Source organism: Bos indicus, chromosome 24 (assembly GCF_029378745.1).
Source record: "Bos indicus isolate NIAB-ARS_2022 breed Sahiwal x Tharparkar chromosome 24, NIAB-ARS_B.indTharparkar_mat_pri_1.0, whole genome shotgun sequence".
Taxonomy (NCBI): domain Eukaryota; kingdom Metazoa; phylum Chordata; class Mammalia; order Artiodactyla; family Bovidae; genus Bos; species Bos indicus.
In genome coordinates this window covers 47,052,324-47,076,161 of record NC_091783.1, presented here as the reverse complement: position 1 = coordinate 47,076,161, position 23,838 = coordinate 47,052,324, and the positions used below count along the sequence as shown (strand labels likewise).

At 41.6% G+C, this 23,838-nt stretch overlaps 2 protein-coding genes across 5 annotated transcripts in view; one reads left to right on the top strand and one right to left on the bottom strand.

Moving 5' to 3' along the window:
• KATNAL2 (katanin catalytic subunit A1 like 2) overlaps window positions 1–23,485 on the bottom strand; it is a 110,005-nt gene extending 86,520 nt beyond the window's left edge. For 2 of the 4 annotated variants that reach the window (XM_070779002.1, XM_070779001.1), the window contains exon 1: window positions 23,317–23,485. In XM_070779002.1, the coding sequence (XP_070635103.1) occupies window positions 23,317–23,367 (51 nt within the window). In that variant the 5' untranslated portion in view covers window positions 23,368–23,485. The remainder of the gene's footprint in view (window positions 1–23,316) is intronic. The other 2 variants (XM_019986997.2, XM_019986998.2) reach the window with 1 other exon arrangement.
• Window positions 5,551–7,831, top strand: LOC109577626 (elongin-A). Its single transcript, XM_019986398.2, has one exon. The coding sequence runs from the start codon at window positions 5,551–5,553 to the stop codon at window positions 7,489–7,491; it is 1,941 nt and encodes a 646-aa protein (XP_019841957.2). The 3' UTR covers window positions 7,492–7,831.
• Window positions 23,486–23,838: the final 353 nt, after the last annotated feature.

The following is a 23,838-nucleotide window of genomic DNA, read 5'->3' as shown; positions in this document are numbered from 1 at the left end:
TGTATGTGTATACACACATATGCCAAAGGATCTGGAAAGATATATGGATATATACCAAGGTTCATCATTGTGTAATACACTAGTATATGTGGGTTGTGGGAATACTTTGGTTTTACTTATTTATTCTGTTTGTTACCTATTATTTCTTTAAGTTTGACTTATTATTTAAGTAACCATTAGAACTGCCAATTTATACTACTGAGAACCTTGAAAACAAACGAAACTGTCAGGAATTCTTAGACTAACAAATTCTAAAGTATGAAAAGGCAAAATGATATGATATTGAAAGAGGAACACTCCAGGTCAGTAGGTGCCCAATATGCTACTGGAGATCAGTGGAGAAATAACTCCAGAAAGAACGATGGGATGGAGCCAAAGCAAAAACAATACACAGCTGTGGATGTGACTGGTGATAGAAGCAAGGTCCGATCCTGTAAAGAGCAATATTGCATAGGAACCTGGAATGTCAGGTCCATGAATCAAGGCAAATTGGAAGTGGTCAAACAAGAGATGGCAAGAGTGAATGTCAACATTCTAGGAATCAGCGAACTCAAATGGACTGGAATGGGTGAATTTAACTCAGATGATCATTATATCTACTACTACAGGCAGGAATCCCTCAGAAGAAATGGAGTAGCCATCATGGTCAACAAAAGAGTCTGAAATGCAGTACTTGGATGCAATCTCAAAAACGACAGAATGATCTCTGTTCGTTTCCAAGGCAAACCATTCAATATCACAGTAATCCAAGTCTATGCCCCAACCAGTAACGCTGAAGAAGCTGAAGTTGAATGGTTCTATGAAGACCTGCAAGACCTTTTAGAACTAACACCCAAAAAAGATGTCCTTTTCATTATAGGGGACTGGAATGCAAAAGTAGGAAGTCAAGAAACACCTGGAGTAACAGGCAAATTTGGCCTTGGAATATGGAATGAAGCAGGGCAAAGACTAATAGAGTTTTGCCAAGAAAATGCACTGGTCATAGCAAACACCCTCTTCCAACAACACAAGAGAAGACTCTACACATGGACATCATCAGATGGTCAACACCGAAATCAGGTTGATTATACTCTTTGCAGCCAAAGATGGAGAAGCTCTATACAGTCAACAAAAACAAGACCAGGATCTGACTGTGGCTCAGATCATGAACTCCTTATTACCAAATTTAGACTTAAGTTGAAGAAAGTAGGGAAAACCAGTAGACCATTCAGGTATGACCTAAATCAAATCCCTTATGATTATACACTGGAAGTGAGAAATAGATTAAAGGGCCTAGATCTGATAGATAGAGCGCCTGATGAACTATGGACTGAGGTTCATGACATTGCACAGGAGACAGGGATCAAGACCATCCCCATGGAAAAGAAATGCAAAAAAGCAAAATGCCTGCCTGGGGAGGCCTTACAAATAGCTGTGAAAAGAAGAGAAGCGAAAAGCAAAGGAGAAAAGGAAAGATATAAGCATCTGAATGTAGAGTTCCAAAGAATAGCAAGAAGAGATAAGAAAGCCTTCCTCAGGGATCAATGCAAAGAAATAGAGGAAAACAACAGAATGGGAAAGACTAGCGATCTCTTCAAGAAAATTAGAGATACCAAGGGAACATGTCATGCAAAGATGGGCTCAATATGTGCAGAAATGGTAGGGACTTGACAGATGCAGAAGATATTAAGAAGAGGTGGCAAGAATACACAGAAGAACTATACAAAAAAGATCTTCATGATCCAGATAATCACAATGGTGTGATCACTGACCTAGAGCCAGACATCCTGGAATGTGAAGTCAAGTGGGCCTTAGAAAGCATCACTATGAACAAAGCTAGTGGAGGTGATAGAATTCCAGTTGAGCTCTTTCAAATCCTGAAAGATGATGCCGTGAAAGTGCTGCACTCAATATGCCAGCACATTTGGAAAACTCAGCAGTGGCCACAGGACTGGAAAACGTCAGTTTTCATTCCAGTCCCAAAGAAAGGCAATGCCAAAGAATGCTCAAACTACCGCACAATTGCACTCATCTCACATGCTAGTAAAGTAATGCTCAAAATTCTCCAAGCCAGGCTTCAGCAATATGCGAACCGTGAACTTCCTGATGTTCAAGCTGGTTTTAGAAAAGGCAGAGGAACCAGAGATCAAATTGCCAACATCTGCTGGATCATGGAAAAAGCAAGAGAGTTCCAGAAAAACTATTTCTGCTTTATTGACTATGCCAAAGCCTTTGACTGTGTGGATCACAATAAACTGTGGAACATTCTGAAAGAGATGGGAATACCAGACCACCTGACCAGCCTCTTGAGAAACCTATATGCAGGTCAGGAAGCAACAGTTAGAACTGGACATGGAACAACAGACTGGTTCCAAATAGAAAAAGGAGTTCGTCAAGGCTGTATATTGTCACCCTGCTTATTTAACTTCAATGCAGAGTACATCATGAGAAACGCTGGACTGGAAGAAACACAAGCTGGAATCAAGATTGCCGGGAGTAATATCAATAACCTCAGATATGCAGATGACACCACCCTTATGGCAGAAAGTGAAGAGGAACTCAAAAGCCTCTTGATGAAAGTGAAAGTGGAGAGTGAAAAAGTTGGCTTAAAGCTCCACATTTAGAAAACGAAGATCATGGCATTCAGTCCCATCACTTCATGGGAAACAGATGAGGAAACAGTGGAAACAGTGGCAGACTTTATTTTTTTGGGTTCCGAAATCACTGCAGATGGTGACTGCAGCCATGAAATTAAAAGACGCTTGCTCCTTGGAAGGAAAGTGATGACCAACCTAGATAGCATATTCAAAAGCAGAGACATTACTTTGCCAACAAAGGTTCGTCTAGTCAAGGCTATGGTTTTTCCTGTGGTCATGTATGGATGTGAGAGTTGGACTGTGAAGAAAGTTGAGCACCAAAGAATTGATGCTTTTGAACTGTGTTGTTGGAGAAGACTCTTGAGAGTCCCTTGGACTGCAAGGAGATCCAACCAGTCCATTCTGAAGGAGATCAGCCCTGGGATTTCTTTGGAAGGAATGATGCTAAAGCTGAAACTCCAGTACTTTGGCCACCTCATGCGAAGAGTTGACTCATTGGAAAAGACTCTTGATGCTGGGAGGGATTGGGGGCAGGAGGAGAAGGGGATGACAGAAGATGAGATGGCTGGATGGCATCATTGACTCGATGGACGTGAGTCTGAGTGAACTCCGGGAGTTGGTGATGGACAGGGAGGCCTGGTGTGCTGCGATTCATTGGGTCACAAAGAGTCGGACACGACTGAGTGACTGAAATGAACTGAGGTAGGCCTGGCGTGGGGCAGTCCATGGGGTCGCAAAGAGTTGGGCACAACTGAATGACTGAACTGAACTGAACTGAAGACCTGGGAAATCTTTAAAACTTAGAATGATGGGAGAAATATAGATTACTCATTGTTATCTATAACAATGAAGGAAAAAATTTAAAGCTGAACCATAGTGCACAATGAATTTTTATAGAATTGTTCAAAAGATTAAAAAAAATTTTAATGTAAAAAACAAAGACAGCAATCACTGGTCTTTTCTGATTTGGGCAAGAGGTCAGGCCAGGTGCATTCTTAAGAGTTCTTGTTGTTCAGTCACTAACATGTCCCACTTTTTGCGACCCCATAGGCTGCAGCATGCAAAGAGAAAGTTACTATAAGGAGGAAATTAGGCACAGAATCTTGGTCCTTTTCTGACCCTAGTATCCCAACCACGTGGGCTCATCGAAGACACAAAAATCTTTCTGTTGTCAATGACAGGATCCTGCTTTCAGATCCAAAGTCTGGTTGGCGAGAAGGTCACTTCTCTGCTTACAAAGGGAAGAAGATAACATCAGTGACTTGGAATTTCTTTAAGTCCAAGAGTGATGAGGAGACCAAAGGTAATCAGATAGTCTTGGGCTATCTAAGAGAGGAACCAAGCTCTTCGAAGAGCCTGGCATCTACACCAAAGTTGTTGTTGTTCAGTTGCTAAGTCATGTCCCACTCTTTGTCACCCCATAGGCTGCAGCATGCCAGGCTTCCCTGTCCTTCACTATCTCCAGGAGTTGGCTCAGATTCATGTCCCCTAGTCAATGACACTATCCAATCATCTTATCCTCTGCCGCCCTCTTCTCCTTTTGCCTTCAATCTTTCCCAGCATCAGGGTCTTTTCCAATGAGTGGGTTCTTATTAGAGTTCTAGCCAGAATCTAATAATCTAATAAAATCTGATCTAATCAAATAAGATGTAATCAATGATGACATTTTAAGTTGTCTATTTAGTTGTTCCTTTTAGTAGTAATAATAGTAACAATAAATCTCGGCCTTCCAAGATAAGAGTTTGTTCCCTAGAGCACACTTGGGTCTAAGGCACCACCAGGAACTGATCCAACTCAGGCCCTACTGCTGACGTTTGGTGATCAGAGCAAACAGCATTCATTCCTCTCAGAATTATTGATACCTTTGTTAGATATTGCTTGAGGGCAAATCAGACACTGCTGCTGCTAAGTCGCTTCAGTTGTGTCCAACTCTGTGCAACCCCAGAGACGGCAGCCCACCAGGCTCCCCCATCCCTGGGATTCTCCAGGCAAGAACACTGGAGTGGGTTGCCATTTCCTTCTCCAATGCATGAAAGTGAAAAGTGAAAGTGAAGTCACTCAGTCGTCTCCGACTCTTAGTGACCCCATGGACTGCAGCCTACCAAGCTCCTCCGTCCATGGGATTTTCCAGGCAAGAGTACTGGAGTGGGTTGCCATTTCCTTCTCCAAAATCAGACACAGGGACTATTATTGCCCTCATGGGGTTAATCTGTCGAATTTTAGGCAAATCCCTTTCTCTCGGTAGGACTCAGGTCCTCGACGTATTCAGAGCTGTGACTCTGGACCTCAACTACTTGCCGTCAAAGTGCGGCTGCACCTCTTCCTGTTTCGTGATCACAGGCAAGTTTTTTTTTCTCTCTAAGCCTCACGCATAAAATGGAGATAATATAACTCTTCTTTGGTTCTTACAGGCTGGAATTACTCGATGGCAGGCGTCCAGCGCTAGGTTGGTTGTCGCTATTGCTACTCTGGGGACGGGAGCTGGGCGAGGTGGCCCAGGGGTTCCTGGCAGGTGGTGATGTAATGTGGGCACCGCTCGCAGCCCCCGCAGGAAGGGGGCGCTGGGGTTTCCTCACGTCCCGGACGCAGCGCAGGTAGCGATTCCCGCGGGCACGCTGCGTCCTGAGCGCGGGAGGCGGGGTCGCGCGCCGTGTGCACCAGGAGGAGCTCGAGGCAGAGCCGGGCGGCGGCGGCGGCGGCGGCCGGGCACCAGGTTGCTGAGGAGCCGCGGGGCCTAGCCGCCCCCATCCTCACACCAAGGAGGTCGTGGAGAGACGAGAAGTGCCCTCGGTCTCGCCCGGCCCCGTGGCGGTTCTAGCGGAGAGCCGGGTCTGCCCGACGGCAGTGGCGGGCGCAAACGCCATTGCGTCGGAAGTTTGGCCGGGACCTAGAGGCGCAGTGGAGGAGGCTGGCTTCGGGGGACTGAAACCCTGAGAGGAACCTGCCCAGGGACGCTCCTCAGGAGGAGGAGGCGATGGAGGGAGACGGCCGCGCACACCTCACAGTCCGCAGCGGTCGCTCGCATGGTCGCGAGCACAGACGGCAGCAACGCAGACACACCTCAGAGCCCACGAGGCTCTATTATGAGTCCCGCGGCCGGGAGAGGGACGAGGACAGAAGGCAGTGTCGCCGAGATTCCCCAGCATATTCCTCAGAGCGGGCATATTGTGGTTACAACCGGTCTCCCCCACCCTCTACACGTCCTCGTCTGATGTCCAGGGACCGTCACAGACGCCCCTCGGAGACCTACGTTGTACAGCGGGGACCTGGAGAAGGACCCTATTATGCTCCCCGGGCCAGACTGAGGTTCAGTCAAGACCACCGCCTTTGTGCCTCCCACGGGAGGGAGGCTGGGAGTCTAAGCTGGGGGCACCAGCCTCCCCACAAGGACAAACACCCTTTGAGTACCAAAGAATACGAGAAGTCTTCTACTTTGACCAGCCAAAAATCAGTCCTGGCCTCCTCCCGAGAGGAAAGCCCACCGTTTGTCCCCAGGGACAAAGCAAAGGAGAATCCGCCTTCTACTGGTGTCAAAGAGGAGGAAAGAAGGCGCCGCAGGATCCAGTTTTCACCTTCCTTCGGGCACCCTTCAGACTTTAAAAAGCAAAAGCAGGAAGACTTAGAGAAAACCAAACCGGACAAAAACAAGCAAAGTCTCAACCGCTTGGACATAGCAGAGGGGACAAGAGGCCTGTTACCCAGGGTGAAAGAGAAGGCTACCAATAACCGAAAGATTCAAGAAGGGAAAGTAAGACCTCCCCATTTGGATGGAAAGCCAGATGGCTCCCTCCCTGAAGTTGTGACAGATATGGATAATGAATCCAAGCCGCCCACCATGCCTTTTCATTCATTCCTCAACCAGGACCAGCCTAGGGAGAACACGAAAAAGATTATGAAAACTTCAGCCACTGCTCTTGAAGAGAAAGGACCTAAAAAAAATGACTCAAGTCAAAACTTGGACTTGGTTCAGGAACTGCCTGAGGTGAATGAAAACAGATCAGAGAAGCTGCAACCATCTGGAAACATCTGGGCCAAGCTGGAAAAGGTCCCCACTGATGCACCAGTGTGGCCAGATCTTCCATTACCCAGGATCTCCGCCAAGTACCATCCACTTCCTGCCTCTAGATTGATGTCCTCCTTCCGACCAAAGCAAAAAGCACTGTCTTCACCCCAGAAAGAGGAAGAAGTTGGATTTACTGGATGCAGAATGAATTCTAAGATGCAAGTGTTTTCTGGCTCTAAGTGTGCTTATCTTGCCAAAATGATGACCCTGCGCCAACAGTGCATCTGGGTACTTAAAAACAACATCAATTCAATCTTTAAAGTGGGAGGAGTCCCATATTCAGTTCTTGAACCCATCTTGAAGAGCTGTGCACCTGATCAGCTGTATCGCATAGAGAAATACAATCATACACTAGTTCAAGAAACAGATCAACTATGGAAAATTCACTGTCACCAAAATTTTAGGAAAGAAAGGCCACAAGAGCATGAATCATGGCGAGAGATGTACATGCGGCTTCAGGATGCCCAAGAGCAGCGGCTTCGAGCACTGACAGTGAATATCCAGTCTGCACACGCCAATAAACCCAAAGGCCGACAAGCAAAAATGATCCTACTCAACTCTCTCGCCCGGCCACCTTCTGACGTCCAAAGGAGGCAGCAGTTTGAAACACGAGAAGCACCTGTCCCTGAAAAAGTCAAGATCAAGCCAGCCCTGTACCCTAGAGAAACCAGCCATACTCCCTCCAGCAGCAACAGCCTTAACCTTACCCATGAGAAGCTGGCCCACACATGCTCAAGCACTACCAGTACCCACTTGCCACAGGTGGTAAGCGGCAGGAAACCTGTGAAGAAAATTGCTCCTATGATGGCCAAGACAATTAAAGATTTCAAGAACAGATTCTCCCAACGATAAATTGAGGCCTTGCCTTGGAGGTGGAATTCAGGGGGAGAAATACAAGGGCAGTGGGGGTTATGGAATGGGACTTTCTAAGGAGACCAGCAACTTCTGCTTTGTAGAAACTTTTGGACTCGGACTCCTATAGTTTTCAAGTGTTGTTTCTGTAAGACTGCACACCAAGCCCCTGCCTCCCTGCCTAGAGAACACTTCAGAATTCTGAAGATGAGAAGCCTCATTCTCACTGACAATTTTAAGATACATTATACCTTTGTTCTTAACTAACCTTTGTAAACAGTAAGACATAGTCTTAATTAACAAATGTTATCTTCAGGTTGTATTTATATAAATAAAAATATGCAACATGGGATTTTTTTTTTTAATCTCAGAGTAGATGAGGCCTTTTTGAACACAAACCCAGAAGCCATTAATTAAAAAGGCTGATAGGTTTGACCACATAAAAAATTCTAAATATACAAAAAAGGTTAAGAAACAATAACTGGGAAAGATATTTACAACTCAGTTAACATTCAAAAGACCAATTTCCTTTATATATAATAAGTGCCCACAAAGCAAAGAAAAAACATCAATAATTTACTATAAAAATGGACAAGCATAGGAAAAGATGGTTCACACAAAAAGAAACACAAACGACTCTATATGACGAGATGCTCAATCTTACAAAAATGCAAATTTGAAACATAATACAAATTTCCACATTATCAGTTGAGTAAAATTCAAAAAATTAATAGCCTGCTATGTTGGAGCAGCTGATCATACATTACTAGTAAGATGATAAGTTGATACAACTTCTACTGAAGTTAAAAGGCAAATTTATATACATCCTTTGGTACTACGGTATCACTTTTAAGATGAGAAACTGAATATATAAATGGATAATGGCCAGACCCACATAAGCTCAGGAAGCCAAACCACAACCTCTGTAAGCAACCATCTCAGAAAACCAAATCCCAGACCCTATAGCAATCTGTCCAAGAAACTAAATCACAACCTCCATAGCAACTGGCCCAGAATGGTCGAGATTTGCTCAACAACTGCCAGCCTCCCTATTTTTGCTCTTAGCCTCCAAGTCAGGACCAACCAAGAAAGCCAAATATGACTTCCAAATCAATCACATAAGATGCCCCACTTCCAGGTAGCCCAACTCCAGATTTCCCAGGTCAACAGCCTCCAATCAGAAAATGTTAAAATCTTCCCACTTTTTTTCACTATAAAGCTTTCCCACTCCCCTGCCTGCCAAATGCAAGTGATGACATTTGACTTTCTTACTACAGCAAGCACTCAGTAAATAGCCTGTTTCCTCAATATGGGTGGTTTTTATTTATTTCCACAGAATTGCATTCTTCAGATGCACACATGTCAAATATACACATATACAAACTGATATAGCAATTTCACTGATAGGATTTTATTCCACAGACACAACTCTGTGTGTGTGTGTATTTAATACAAAGACATGACCGTGGCATGTGAATCCACTTTTCTCTAGAACATCTGCCTGCCTCTAAAAGGCTAAGAAGCTGGGTAGTATATTTGACAACCTCAAAGTGCTAAGGTGCAAAAGTTCTAAACCAAGACCCATGAAGATAGGGGACCCTGGCAAAATCAATGAATATTCAGTCCTTATTCCATTCTAGGAATGAGGACAAAAGATAAGGTAAGGTGCCCATGTTCTGTATGGCCCAGAAAAATCTCAGTCCCTAAATTTGGATTGAGTCCCTAAATGTCAGTCCCTAAAATTCTCCAGGCCAGAATACTAGAGCGGGTAGCTGTTCCCTTCTCCAGGGAATCTTCACAATCCAGGGATTGAACCCAGGTCTCCCACATGGTAGGCAGATTCTATACCAGCTGAGCCACTGGGGAAGCCCAAGAACACTGGAGTGGGTAGCCTATCCCTTCTCCAGCGGATCAGGAATAAAATGGGAGTCTCCTACATTGCAGGTGGATTCTTTAGTAGCTGAGCTACTAGGGAAACCCCAGAAAAATCTCAGTCCCTAAATTTGGATTGAGACATTCCTGAATTGCTAGCTCCTCCCACCAGGCACAAGACAGAAACAAGCCTAAATTACCTTTACAGGAAGATATCATCATCCTTCATCACAAATTATTTCTAAAAACAAATCAACTACACTACCATGCAGTCTAAGAGAATAACAGCATAAATGAAAAATATTAGGAATAACAGAAAATTGAAACAGATCCACATGGAACTCAAGATATTAGAAGTATCAGACACAGACTTGAGGAAAACTATTTCAATCAATATAATTTACAATAGTCTATAAAAATCAAGTAGGAACAAATTTAACAAAAGATGTTGCAGATTTCTTTTGTGGGATGAATGGTATCCCCTTCTCCCCAAATTCATATACTGAAGCCCTAACCGTGAATAACTCAGAATGTGACTGTATTTAAAGACAGAGCCTTTAGGAGATTAATAAATTAAAATGAGGCCATTAGGGTGAGCCCTAATCCAATCTGACTGGTGTCCTTGGAAGAAGAGGAAATTTGGACATGTGAAATGATGCCAGAGATGGTTCTCTAATATAGGAAATACCATGTTGAAGACACAGCAAAAAGGTGGCCACTTGCAAGCCAAGGAGAAAGGCCTCAGGATAAATCAAACCTGCCAACACCTTTTTCTTGGACATCTAGCCTCCAGAACTGTGAGAAAATAAATTTTTGCTGTTTAAGACACCCAGTCTGTGATATTTTGTTATGGCAGCCCTAGCAAAATAATGCAACCTCTATGCTGAAAATGACAAAATAGGGCTAAGAGATATTTAAAAAGTTATAACATTTAAGAATTGAGAAAATGAATTTTTAAAGATGTTCTCCTTAAAACTGATGTATAGATTGAATGCAATCTTATCAAAAGCTCAGTGAACTTGTTTATATAAATTGAAAATCTGATTCTGACATTTATGTGGAAATTTAGAACCAAGATGGCATTGAAAAATAGCTAGGTCAGAGAATTTATACTACCAGTTTTTAAGGCTTAGTATTAAGCCACAATAATTAAGATAGTTTGATACTGACCTGGAGATAGATAAATCTATCAATCAAAAGGAACAGAGAGTTCAAAAATAAACCCACAAATATATGGTCATGTGATTTTTTACGAAGTTGCCACAGTAATTCAAAAATTTTTTAAAAGATGCTGGAGCAATTGGATAACCAAATAGGAAAAAAAAATAAACTTAACCCCTATCTCACATCAAACACACAAATTAACTGAAGATAACAATTCTATATGTTTAGGTACCTAAACATATAACATTTTGGGAGAAGGGGATACCATTCATCCCACAAAATAACATAACATCAAATAAAGCAAAAATTGACAAAATCAAAAGGAGAAATAGGCAAAAAATACAATTACAGTGAGAGATACTTATATGCCTTCGAACAAAAAGAAAAAAAAATCTGTAACATATAAAAGATTTGAACAACACAATTAAGAAACTTAACCATACGTTGAGCCATAAAACAATTCTCGACAAATGTCAGAGGACTGAAATCCTGTAGAATGTTGCTAGTAAATACAGCACAATTAAACTAGAAAACAATGTCCAAAAGGTATCAGCAGACCTCCCATATGTAAATAATACACTTCTAAATACTTATGAGTCAGGGAAAAATCATAATAGATATAAGAAAATATTTGGAACTGAATGAAAAAAGCAAAAGTCGTTCAGTTGAGTCCAACTCTTTGCGCCCCCATGGACTATACAGTCCATGGAATTCTCCAGGCCAGAATACTGGAGTGGGTAGCCTTTCTCTCCTCCAGGGTATCTTCCCAACACAGGGATGGAACCCAGGTCTCCTGCATTGCAGGTGGATTCTTTTCCAGCTGAGCCACAAGGGAATAAAAAAGAAAAATTAAAATGCTACATATTAAAACATATGGAAGCAGGCAAAGCGGTGATTAAAGGAAAATTTAAATCTTTAAATGCATCTGTTAAAAGAAAAAAGATAAATATTAAAAATTAAGCAAATATATTAATAAATTATAAAAAATAATAAAGCCAAGGAAAGTATAGAAAATAACCATTTTTTACACTTTTTTTATTCTTTTGAATTTTTTATTTTGTACTAGGGTATACCTGATTAACAATGTTATGATAGTTTCAGGTAAATAGCGAAGGGACTCAGTCATACATATACATGTATCCACTTCCCACCTCAATCCCCCTCCCATCCAGATTGCCACATAACATTGACCGGACTTCCATGTGCTATACGGTAGGTCTTTGTTGGTTATCTGTTTTAAATACAGCAGTGTGTACATGTCCATCCCAAACTCCCTAACTATCCCTCCCATCCCCAGCAACCTAAGTTTGTTTTCTAAACCTGTGAATGTCTTTCTGTTTTGTAAGTTCATTTGTATCATTTCTTTTTAGATTTCACATATAAGGGATGTCATATGATATTTCTCCTTCTCTGTGTGACTTGACTTCCCTGGTGGCTCAGACAGTTAAGCGTCTGTCTACAATGTGGGAGACCTGGCTTCAATCCCTGGGTCGGGAAGATCCCCTGGGGAAGGAAATGGCAATCCACTCCAGTACTGTTGCCTGGAAAATCCCGTGGACAGAGGAGCCTGGTAGGCTACAGTCCATGGGGTCACAAAGAGTCGGACACGACTGAGCGACTTCACTTCACTTCTTCTCTGTCTGACTTACTTCATTCAGTATGACACTCTTTAGGTCCATCCATGTTACTGCAAATGGCATTATTTCATCCTTTTTAATGGCTGAGTAATAGTCCATTGTATATATGTAACACATCTTCTTTATCCATTCCTCCGTCAATGGACATTTAGACTGCTTACCTATCTTGGTTATTATAAACAGTGCTACAATGAACACTGGGGTGTATGTATCCTTTCAGATTATGTTTTTCTCTGGATAGATATATGCCCAGGAGTGGGATTGTAGGGTCATATGGTAGCTCTGTTTTTAGTTTTTTAAGAACCTCCATAGGAGAAGGCAATGGCACCCCACTCCAGTACTCTTGCCTGGAAAATCCCATGGATGGAGGAGCCTGGAGGCTGCAGTCCATGGGGTTGCTAAGAGTCGGACACGACTGATCGACTTCACTTTCACCTTTCACTTTCATGCACTGGAGAAGGAAATGGCAACCCACTCCAGTGTTCTTGCCTGGAGAATCCCAGGGACGGGGGAGCCTGGTAGGCTGCCATCTCTGGGGTCGCACAGAGTTGGACACAACTGAAGCAACTTAGCAGCAGCAGCATACTGTTCTTCATAGTGACTGTACCAATTTATATTCCCACCAACAGACTAGAAGGGTTCCCTTCTCTCCGTACCTTCTCCAGCGTTTGTTGTTTGTAGATCTTTTGATGCTAGCCTTCTGGCTGGTATGAGGTGATAGCTCACTGTTGTTTTGATTTGCAAAGAAATAATAATTTTAAGACCGCAAAAATAGAGAAACAGAAATCAAACAGACCATAGACAGGATCAACAAAACTTGGTTCTTTGAAAAGACTGACAAAATTGATAAACCTTTGGTAAGACTAATGAAGAAAAATAAGAGAAGGCACAAAAAAACCAATGTAAGAATAAAAAGGGAAGATGGTTACAGATTCCATATATATTTAATTTTTTAAGAAAGGATATTATGAAAAAAAAAAGAAAGGATATTATGAACAATTATGCCAATAAATTTGAAAATTTAGATGAGATAAATAAATTCTAAAAAAACATAACATACCAAATCAACAGCAAAAAGAAATTTTAAAGTACCAACAGTTTTGATGAAAATAACCTGAATTTGTTAAAAACCACGCAATAAACAAACAAAAAACAAAGCAAAACACTTTCTACGGGAAATCCATTCTCAGATTTCTTTCAAGGCAAATTCTACCATTCAATGAAAAACACAATGGCAATCTTCATAATTTTTACTACTGAATGAAGAAGAGGGAATATTTCTTAATTTTTATGAGGACAACATATCTTTCATACTAAAACCTGACAAAGACACTCAAAAGAGGAAAACAATAGGCCAGTCTCACTCATTAATATAGATGGAAAAAGTCTAAGCAAAATATTAGCAAACTGAATCACCATTATGTAACATCAAACTTCAGCATATCCCAGGAATGAGATAAGACTGTTTAATATTAGAGAATCAAACAACATAGTTAATGCACCACATTATAAAATAAAGGGAAATATTATAATCACTTTAACAAATGTAGAAAAGTATTTGGTAAAAATCAACACACTTCTTTGATTTAAAAAAAGAACTCTAAGCACACTATTTTATATTGCTAAAATAAGATCAACATACAAAATCAATTGCATTTCTACATATTAGTAATAAATATAAAATTAAATTTTAAAAACCAAGAAACCATTTACAATGATATGAAAACCATTTAGAGTCGTATCAAGAACTACAAGTATTTCTAACAAAAATGGGCAAGTTTTCTATGCAGAAAACTCTAAACTGCTACTGAAAAAAATTAAGGAAGCCAGAATAAAAAGAGAAACCATACTCTTCAATTGGAGAATTCTTTGTAATTCTCATTATTTTTAAATCATCAATTCTTCTCAAATTTATTCTTCCAACTCAATGCCATCTCAATCAAAATTTAGCAACCTTTGTGGAATTTGACAAGTTGATTCTAAAATATGTAAACACATGTCAATAATAGTGTGACCATTTGACAAAAAAGAACAAGTGAGAAGTCTTTGCTCTAGAGGATATCAAGAATGGATTGGCGTTTAGTCACTAAACAAGTGTCTGACTCTTTTGCGGCCCCATGGACTGTAGGCTGCCAGGCTCCTCTGGCGATTTCCTAGGCAAGAATATTGGAGTGGGTTGCCATCTCCTTCTCCAGGGGATCTTTCCAACCCAGGGATCAATCCTGCGTTTCCTGCATTGGCAGGAGGATTCTTTACCACTGAGCCACCTGGGGAAGCCCATAAAGAATGGATATAACTTAAAAAATGAAAAAAATAAAAATAAAAGAATGGATACAACTATATTTCTAAGACAGTGTGGCATTGGCATAGGAAATAGACAAAAAGACCAATGGAACAGACTTGAGGACCCAGAAACAATTTTGCCTATTTTCTTATATCTTGTTTTTCTCCTTTTTATAATCATGTTTTCCGTAAATGCTTAAACATATTTATAACAACTGTTTTTAAAGACCCCCCATCCGCCAATTCTGTCTTTTGTTGTATTGCTGAGTCTTCTGTTGACGGATTTTTGTCGTTTTGGCACATTTTCCTGTTTTTTATGACCGCTAGCAGTTTTTTCCTTGGATGCCAGTCCTGCAAATCTCTAGATTATATTACCTTCTTTTAAGTATGTTGAGGGTTTGGGAGAAGCAGATCGTTCAGTTATTTGCAGGTAATTCTGATCCTATTAAGCTTTGTTAGAAAAGAGGTTATGTAAAGTCATGTTTATTCTAAGACTAGTTTTGTGCCAAGTCTCTTCAGTTGTGTCTGACTCTGCGACCCCATGGACTAGCCCACCAGGCTCCTCTGTCTATGGGAATCTCCAGGCAAGAATACTGAAGTGGGTTGCCATGCCCTCCTCCAGGGGAATCTTCCCTCACGCACTGCCTTCCTAGAATCTCCAGTAAATGCTCTGCTGTTCCACAAGAGGTCTCCACTCAGGTTGGTTGGACTTCAAACATAGCAGTGTTACACGAGCACGGGTAGCTGTTCCTCTTACAGTTCCCTGATAATTGGCTTTACCCCAGCTTCAAACATTTCCACTCTGTGTATGCACAGCTTAGTATTCAGCCCAAAACTCAGAAGCATGGAGCAATTTGTTTGCCAAGCTGCCTCCTCTCTGGTCCTCTTCCATCCCCATTCTAACCACCGAAGTCTTCCCAAATTCAGCTCCCTGTCTCATCTCTGCAAAACTGCTGGTACTATTTGCTGTATCACATTTGAAAGCAGGAAGCTGTATAAATTTTTTTAAATGTACACAAGACTGATCTGAATGGAGAGATATATACTTTTTATACTTAAAAATAAAATCTATTAAAATTAATGTAGTTGTTTTTTTTTACAAAAGAAAGAAAGGATGTTAACACAAAACACCAAATGTACAAATTCACATCTGTATATTCTCAGTTATGTGGTTAAAAGTAGGGGAATAAAGAAAAAAAAAACACATCTCCAAGAGTATCAATGTGACATTAGCAAAATGTTCCAGGTTGTCTGATCAGTCTCCCTTTCTTGGTCCAAGTACAGAAAAAATGTGGTTCAACATCAGCCACAGCATTTTTAAAGATCCCCACAAGGCTACACCGGTGGTCAGCAGTGAAGTAGTTAATCTTCCTTAAGTAAGTAAGAGCAGAGCAGAGCACTTAAAACATGAGTTACTTAAAATTCAGCTTAGCTTATGGTGATTTAGAGCTCATTTAATTAGTATTTAGAACTGCGCATTGTTTATAGCTATTGGTATTTCAATAGATGCTTAAATGTTTGAACATTTAAAGTTTAATAAGCCTTAGTTCTCTGAAGAAAAACATTGATGTAATTAAATTTTCAATTACCCTAGTTTTTTTTTTTTTTTTTTTAGGGGACCATGTGATTAATAAAAGCTAAGGCATTTAACAACACTCATTTAAAAACCTAATCTGCCACCTCATTAATTAGTTAACACTTATAGTAGGTATTTTTTTAATATAAAAGTTTCGCACAAGCGAAGTCACAACTTTTGAAAAGTACCTGTAATGACAAGTGAGAATAAATAAAAGTAATTTTGTATCAGATTATTTTGCGCATGAATGTGTGGCTCAATTATGGCTTTCTAAAAACTGTTCTTCTGCATTGATACCAATTACTGTTTGTTTGGTTTAAATTCTGTGGTCAAATTAAAAACAATGAAGCAATTGCTCCTCAGAGTTCCTTTCCCCCAGGATCTTACCTTCAAGTGGGGAAAAAAAAAAAAACAGTGGCAGAGGTTTACAAATTGGACACAGCTTTATTTTAATTAAACACTAAATTTAAAATGGAATAGGAGAAAATTCTCCACTCACAGATCTTTGCTACCCACAGATCATTACGGTACCACACAGGAGGTCATGATGCACACCCAGAACTACTGGATCACAACCTGAATGTTCAAAACATCCCAGGTGTTCAGTGTGCACACTAAAGACTCAGAAGCCCTTCTGAAACATTATCAGTTTACCAGTTAGAAAAGAAACTTACCAGAGTTCTTGCCTCAAGGAGCTTATAGTCTACTGGGGTCAGGGGAAGGAAAAGGACGGGAAAGGAAAAGGTCATGACAAGGAAAAATCCAATTATAATTTACTGGGATAAAGGTGGCATGGTGATGTCTACTCTTTGCATCAAGGAGGGGCACTTTGTCAACTTTGGAAAAGGCTGACCAAAAGGGGCAAGTTTAGATCCTAAAGAACAAAACTGTAAGGGACAGAGAAAGATAAGAGCATTAAAGAGGCCAAGAAGGAAAACAGAACTCTAGGAGACTGTAGTATCATGAAAACCAAGAGGCGTTTCCTAAGGCTAATCGGCAGTTTCAACGCCCAAAACATCACGGGTATCTCAAAACACCATGTTTTTATACATAGTAGTCACTAAGTAAGTGTTCATTGTAGGAGCTGATGAATAAATGTATATTTACACCTCAGTGTTAAGTAAAAACCAGTATATGAATTGAAAAGTATCTAACTCCCATTCTTAAGCTCAGCCACCAACCCCTATCATATGCAAATAAATAACCGTATTTAAAAGTAAATTTTAACATACAAACAAGTATGACAAATGCCTGATTTGAAACCCACAATAACAAAACAAACCTATCATTTAGATACGAATCATATATTAGTTGATTTTTTTTAAATTCACCTCCTGCAAAAGCAACTAGTGCGAGTCTTTGGGCCCAGTAGACAATACATATCTGTAAAACAAAAACTGTTCTAGAGATTGTTTCTCTCTGCTGTCTCCCCAAATCACATTAAAATGATGGTAAAGGAATTTTTTTAAAAAAGGAAAGAGTAAGTACAAATTTTGCTCTGAACAGTGAAGAGAAACCCCCCACCCCCAAACAACTGCCTTTCCCTGTTTAACTCCAACAGGGATAGGAAGCATGCTTGTTTTGCCCTCATTCCCTGTAGGAAAGCGAAGAGCATTTCTTGGAGAAACTGAAAACCTCAGAGCAAATATCTACAGAAACTGGCTTCTGTGGATGTCCCAATAAAAAAGCTCCTGCCTACCTGATCATCCAACAGAAAAACCCATCCCTATTTGAGGAGCCTCTTCTAAAGCTCACAGATTCTAATTCGCTTTTAGGTGTCTTACCTCAGGCAAGGTTCACTAGATTTCTGAGGAAAACCTACATGAAAGACAGAGCACCAGGGAAAAAAAGCAAAGAAAAACTAGAGAGGCAATGTTAGGGGAAGCACATTGAAACCGCCCACCCTGGCCAGACACCATGGTAACCATTTGCATGAGTTGTTTTATGACAGGAGATCCTGATAAGGAATAAGGAACTAATAAGCCACCACCAACCGGAAGAATTCAGGAAAGGTCTAAAGGAGACACCGTGTGTCCGTCCGTTTCCCAGAATCCCTCTCGCTAGCATCCATCTTGGCTGAACCATGCGTGCGCCACCAGGAAAGACTCTGAATTAGAATGATTGGCCAAAGACCACCCGGAAACTAATCCCATCACCATAAAACTGTGAGACTGCAAGCCACGCAGCAGAGCACTTCTCCTGGGTTCCCTTACCCTACTGCTCTCCACCCGGGTGCCCTTTCCCAATAAAATCTCTTGCTTTGTCAGCACACGTGTCTCCTAGGACAATTCATTTCCTAGTGTTAGACAAGAGCCCAGTTTTGGGCCCTGGAAGGGGTCCGTCTTCCTGCAACAGAAACAGACAAAATACTAGGAGCAAAAGACAAAAAGGGAAGGGGGTGGGGCAGGGAGGGAGAGGAAACCTTCACAGTTAAAAGGAGCCATGAAAAAGGAACACTGAGACAATAAGAAAGTATCTGGAAATAAAAATACGAAAGCAGAAATTTAAAACTCAACCAAATCAGATAAAAAGTTGACGAGGTCTCTTGATAAGAAAAAACAAGAGTAAGCATTGTAAAATAAAACAGAAACCAGCATGTTACAGATTCCATATGGAAGTCAAACATTCAATGAATAGGACTTCCAGGAAAGGAAAACAGGAAAACGAAAGGAAGGGAGGGAGGGAAGAAGGACAAGAGAGAAAGAAAGGAAGAGCAAGAGGGAAAAAGAGAGAGAGAGAAATTATCTAAAGAAATAATACAAGAATATTTTCCAGAATTGAGGGCATGAATTCCCTAATCTAAATGGCCCATAACTTCATACCAGCACTGGGAATGAGAAAGAATTCTCAACAAGTGATATCTTCATGAAAATTCAGAAACTAGAGATGGTAAGGAGAAGATTCTAAAAGGATTCAGAGAATGAATAACATCACACTTGTTGCTACCCCACTGGAAGCTAAAAAATAATGGAGAAATGCCTCCTCAAATGACATGAAATCAATTCCAACCTAGAGTATCAGTCTCAGCCACACCATCAACAAGGTGAGAGAAGGACAGAGTTGCACGCATAGTGTGCATGCATGCCAAGTCGCTTCAGTCATCTCCTGCACTGGCAGGCAGGTTCTTCACCTGGAAAGCCACTTCATACACTGCTGCTTTGTCTGGATGTATGTGCATACGTACTTCAAAAACTTTGCCTCCCATGTGCCCTTTCTCTGGCAGCCACTGGTTGGTGTATTTTGCTAAAACAGGGATATAAGGCAAGAAGGAGGAAAAAGGAACTTCCCTGGTGGCCCAGCGGTTGAGAATCTGCCTGCCAATGCAGAGGACATGGGTCTCATCTCTGGTCGGGGGACAATCCCACACGCCTCAGGGCAACAACGCCATTGGGCCGCACCTAGTGACCAGGGAGCAGCAACTACTGAAGCCCTAGTGCCCCGAGCCTGAGCTCTACATCAAGAGGAGCCATCACAATGAGGAGACTGCATATTGCAGCTAGAGAGTAGCCCCCGTTCTCTGCAACTTAGAGAAAACCCGCACAGCAACCAAGACCCAGCACAACCAAAAATGAATAAATAAATTGTTTAAGTCACTCTTCTAAACAAAAGGAAAGAAGGAAAAGAAAAAAACCTGAAAATTTTCTTGGTGAGCTTCACCACATGGAGAGGAGGTTTACAGTTTCTTCAGAAAATTTAGGAAGAAAGTAGTATCAAATATACAGAAAAGTAAACCTAAGAATAAGGCAGAGTTTAGTCAGACTATTTTTTGGGGCTCCAAAATCACTGCAGATGGTGACTGCAGCCATGAAATTAAAAGACGCTTACTCCCTGGAAGGAAAGTTATGACCAACCTAGATAGCATATTCAAAAGCAGAGACATTACTTTGCCAACAAAGGTCCGTCTAGTCAAGGCTATGGTTTTTCCTGTGGTCATGTATGGATGTGAGAGTTGGACTGTGAAGAAGGCTGAGCGCCGAAGAATTGATGCTTTTGAACTGTGGTGTTGGAGAAGACTCTTGAGAGTCCCTTGGACTGCAAGGAGATCCAACCAGTCCATTCTGAAGGGGATCAGCCCTGGGATTTCTTTGGAAGGAATGATGCTAAAGCTGAAACTCCAGACTTTGGCCGCCTCATGCGAAGAGTTGACTCGTTGGAAAAGACTCTGATGCTGGGAGGGATTGGGGACAGGAAGAGAAGGGGATGACAGAGGATGAGATGGCTGGATGGCATCACTGATTCGATGGACATGAGTCTGGGTGAACTCCGGGAGTTGGTGATGGACAGAGAAGCCTGGCGTGCTGGGATTCATGGGGTTGCAAAGAGTCGGACACGACTGAGCGACAGAACTGAAGCTACGACTGAGTCCTATCCCACAGTTAAATAAAAAATAAGGCTCAGCTGTGAATAATGGTTTCATGGTCAGATTAATATACACAATTATACTGAATTTGTATTTAATCAAAAATTGTGATAAAACGATCTTAGGAGAATGGAGGAAGGGAAGTATGGGCCAGAGAGAAAGAGAGAGGATGGGGAAGGAAAGAGGTAGGATAAAAAAAAGCCAAATGCTCACTTTCCATCAAAGTAAGTAGAATTTGCATCTGACAATGGAAAATCAAAATTCAGAAATTTTAACTTGTTATTTTGAAGAAGAAGGGCAAAAGTAGTTGCTTCTGGGGAGCAATACTTGAGGGTGTGAAAGGGAGCAGGAAACTTTCTTAAGTTCTGTAGAACTATTAAATCTTTTAAAACTGAGTGTGACATTACATTATTTAAAACAAAAATGCAATTGAAATATATATATATGAGAACATATATATTTAAAATTTGAAACAATAAAAATCACCCAAATAAAGAGGAAGTATTCTTGAAATCCAATACAGTAGATAACACAGATGATCAAGTTCCTATGGACATACATCAAATTCACTGATTATCTTCCCCACCTCAATCTATCCCCTCCACAGGCCCCTAATCAGTAAAATTCCTTGCATTTAGACCCCAGGAGTTTAAGACATCAATAAGCATACCTAAATATGGCTCTCCCTAGTGCCATCTTGCAATGGCAACCCACTCCAGTACTCTTGCCTGGAAAATCCCATGGACGGAGGAGCCTGGTGGGCTGCAGTCCATGGGGTTGCTAAGAGTCGGACATGACTGAGCGACTTCACTTTCACTTTTCACTTTCATGCATTGGAGAAGGAAATGGCAACCCACTCCAGTGTTCTTGCCTGGAGAATCCCAGGACGGTGGAGCCTGGTGGGCTGCCGTCTATGGGGCCGCACAGAGTCGGACACGACTGAAGTGACTTAGCAGCAGCAGCAGTGCCATCTTGGGAATAGAACAAAAAAACAAGACTGGGCCTCTGTCTTCAAGTCACGTGAATTCTGCCTGAGAGGCAATATCACATGCAGGAAACAGGTAATACCATAAATTAATCACAATTAAATAATAACCTACATGGCACAAACTATATAGAGTTCAGAAACATGTCAGATTTGAGAGAATGTTCCTAGAGCAGTGGGAGGCAAAGAGGAAATTGGGCCACAACATTACCATGCTCTGTAGATCATGTCAAGGTGGTACTTTTATCCCGAGTATAATGGAAAGCCATTAAAAGGATCCTAGCCAAGGAGTGACACAATTTTAAGATTACTCTGATCGTTGGAGGAAAAATTGACTGAAAGGAGGTAAAACCAACAGGGGGAATGGTTAAGAGGCTATTGAAATGGTTCAAGTGATAGATTATGGTGGCTTGTACCCAGATAAAGGCTGTAGAAATATTTATTATTAAAGATCCATTATATAAATAGAACCTGTAAGATTTGCTGATGCCTTCCTTAAGCAGGAATTAGCAGGAAGAAGGAGCTAAGGATGACTCTCAGAATTCTGATTTGAGCCACTGGGTGGATGGTGGTTTCACATTCCCAGATAGAGGAAGACTGGAAAAGCCACAAGTTTTAGAGGGGAAGGTTAAGAGTTAGCGGTTGAACAAGTTAACATGCAGATACTTGATTTTCCACTGGATTTGTCAAGTAGTCAATTGATTTATCATCCTTTCTGTGTTCCATATTCTAGGATATCACATGGCTCAGCAAAGAAGTCCAGTCTAAAGTCAGTTTAAGGGAGCTGCTGGCATACAGATGGCATTGGAACTCATGAAGATGTGTGAGACTATCTAGGGCAGTGGTTTTCCAACCTGGAGTCTGAATTTAAGATGCACGTTTCAATATCCCCATCCCAGAGAGCTTCTGATTCTGTAATTCTCAGGGAGGTGCAGAAATCTGCTTTATTAAAAGCCATCCCCAAATGTTTTGATGCCGGTGGTTCAGGCTCAGGTTGGAAGGGCTTAAGCACAACCCAGAGGCGACAAAGTGGCAATAGCTAGTGTAGCCAATCCTTTCCATGAGTTGGAAAGAAACTGCAGAAGTTGGAGAGACACTGCTAGGTAGAGGGAGTGTAAGGCCAAAGGGTTACCTTTCATTGTGTATTATTAGCTTCTTTTTAAAGGTGGGAAACAGTAGAGTGGTGGTTCATAATCTTGGCTACACATTGCAATCGAGATTGAGATCACAACTGAGGTTTTAAAAACTATCAATGAACAGGATACACCAAAACCAGTAAATCAGAATCTCTGGAGGTGGAGCTTAAATATCAGTATTTTTCAACTAAAAAAAAAATGTTTGTAATCATTTTCCCCTTGAAGTATTGTTATATCCTCGATGCCTGGCATATAATACAGCTTCAATTTACGTTTTTTGTTGTGGAAAATATTGTTGAGCCAGTTAGCTAAGGACACAGATAATAGGTAACACTATGTATTGTAAAATTCATGTAATCTTTGTGTGAAAGGATTATAGTCCAATTACCTTACTTTCTACTGCGGGAACGGAAGCCTGAAAGAGGAATTAAATTCCTAAAGTCTCAACCTTGGTAGTAGTGAATCAGGACCAGAACCCCGTATTCCAACTCCCAAGTCAGTGTTATCCTGCGTTTCAACCATTTCATTTTGACCATACTCTAAATCCGCTCACTCATCAAGACTCAGCCTGCCTGATAATAATGCCTTCCCCTCAACACCTCATCTCCTCAGTCACAAACTCTGCCGTCTCTTTCATCAAACAGTAGTCGAGCCCAAATCCGACTTTCTTTCCGCAACCCCGCTTCAACCCTAGTCCCCAGACTTTGTGCTTGCGCCACAAGAGCAGCGGCCTCTGTCGCCATAGCAACTGGACACAGGAATCGGCCCGCAGGAAGAGGAGAGGAGTTTCTGATAGTATATGCTTTCCTTACCGCTTCCCGAGCCTGATGGGTGAACCTGAGGGTCTGGTAAGATAGCTCCATCAGGACGCTGCGTTAAGAACCGAGAGTAGGAAGAAAAGGAGCCAGTTATTAGGCCTACCAGTACAGCCACCAAGGCAGTTCAGGGAAATCTGACGCTTAACCAGCCCGCCCCCTTCAGGATTGGCCAGAGTTTAGACATGCCGGCCAATCACTGGACAAAGATGGATTCTTTCCGCATGCCAATCAACGTTAAAATAATCCTGTTAATCCGGAGCTTTTGCACCGCACTGGCCAATCAAGAGACACAAAGGGGATGATTGGCAGTTCAGTTCATTTCAGACGCTCGGTAGTGTCCGACTCTTTGCGACCCGGTGGACTGAAGCTCGCCAGGCTTCCCTGTCTTCACCAACTCCCGGAGTTTATTCAAACTCATATCCGTTGAGTCGGTGATGCCATCCAGCCATCTCATCCTCTCTCGTCCCCTTCTTCTGCCTTCAATCTCTGCCAGGTTCAGGGTCTTTTCAAATGAGT

What these genes read in the sequence shown, in the direction of transcription:
- LOC109577626 (XM_019986398.2), top strand. Translation starts at nt 5,551, where the DNA reads ATGGAGGGAGACGGCCGCGCACACCTCACAGTCCGCAGCGGTCGCTCG.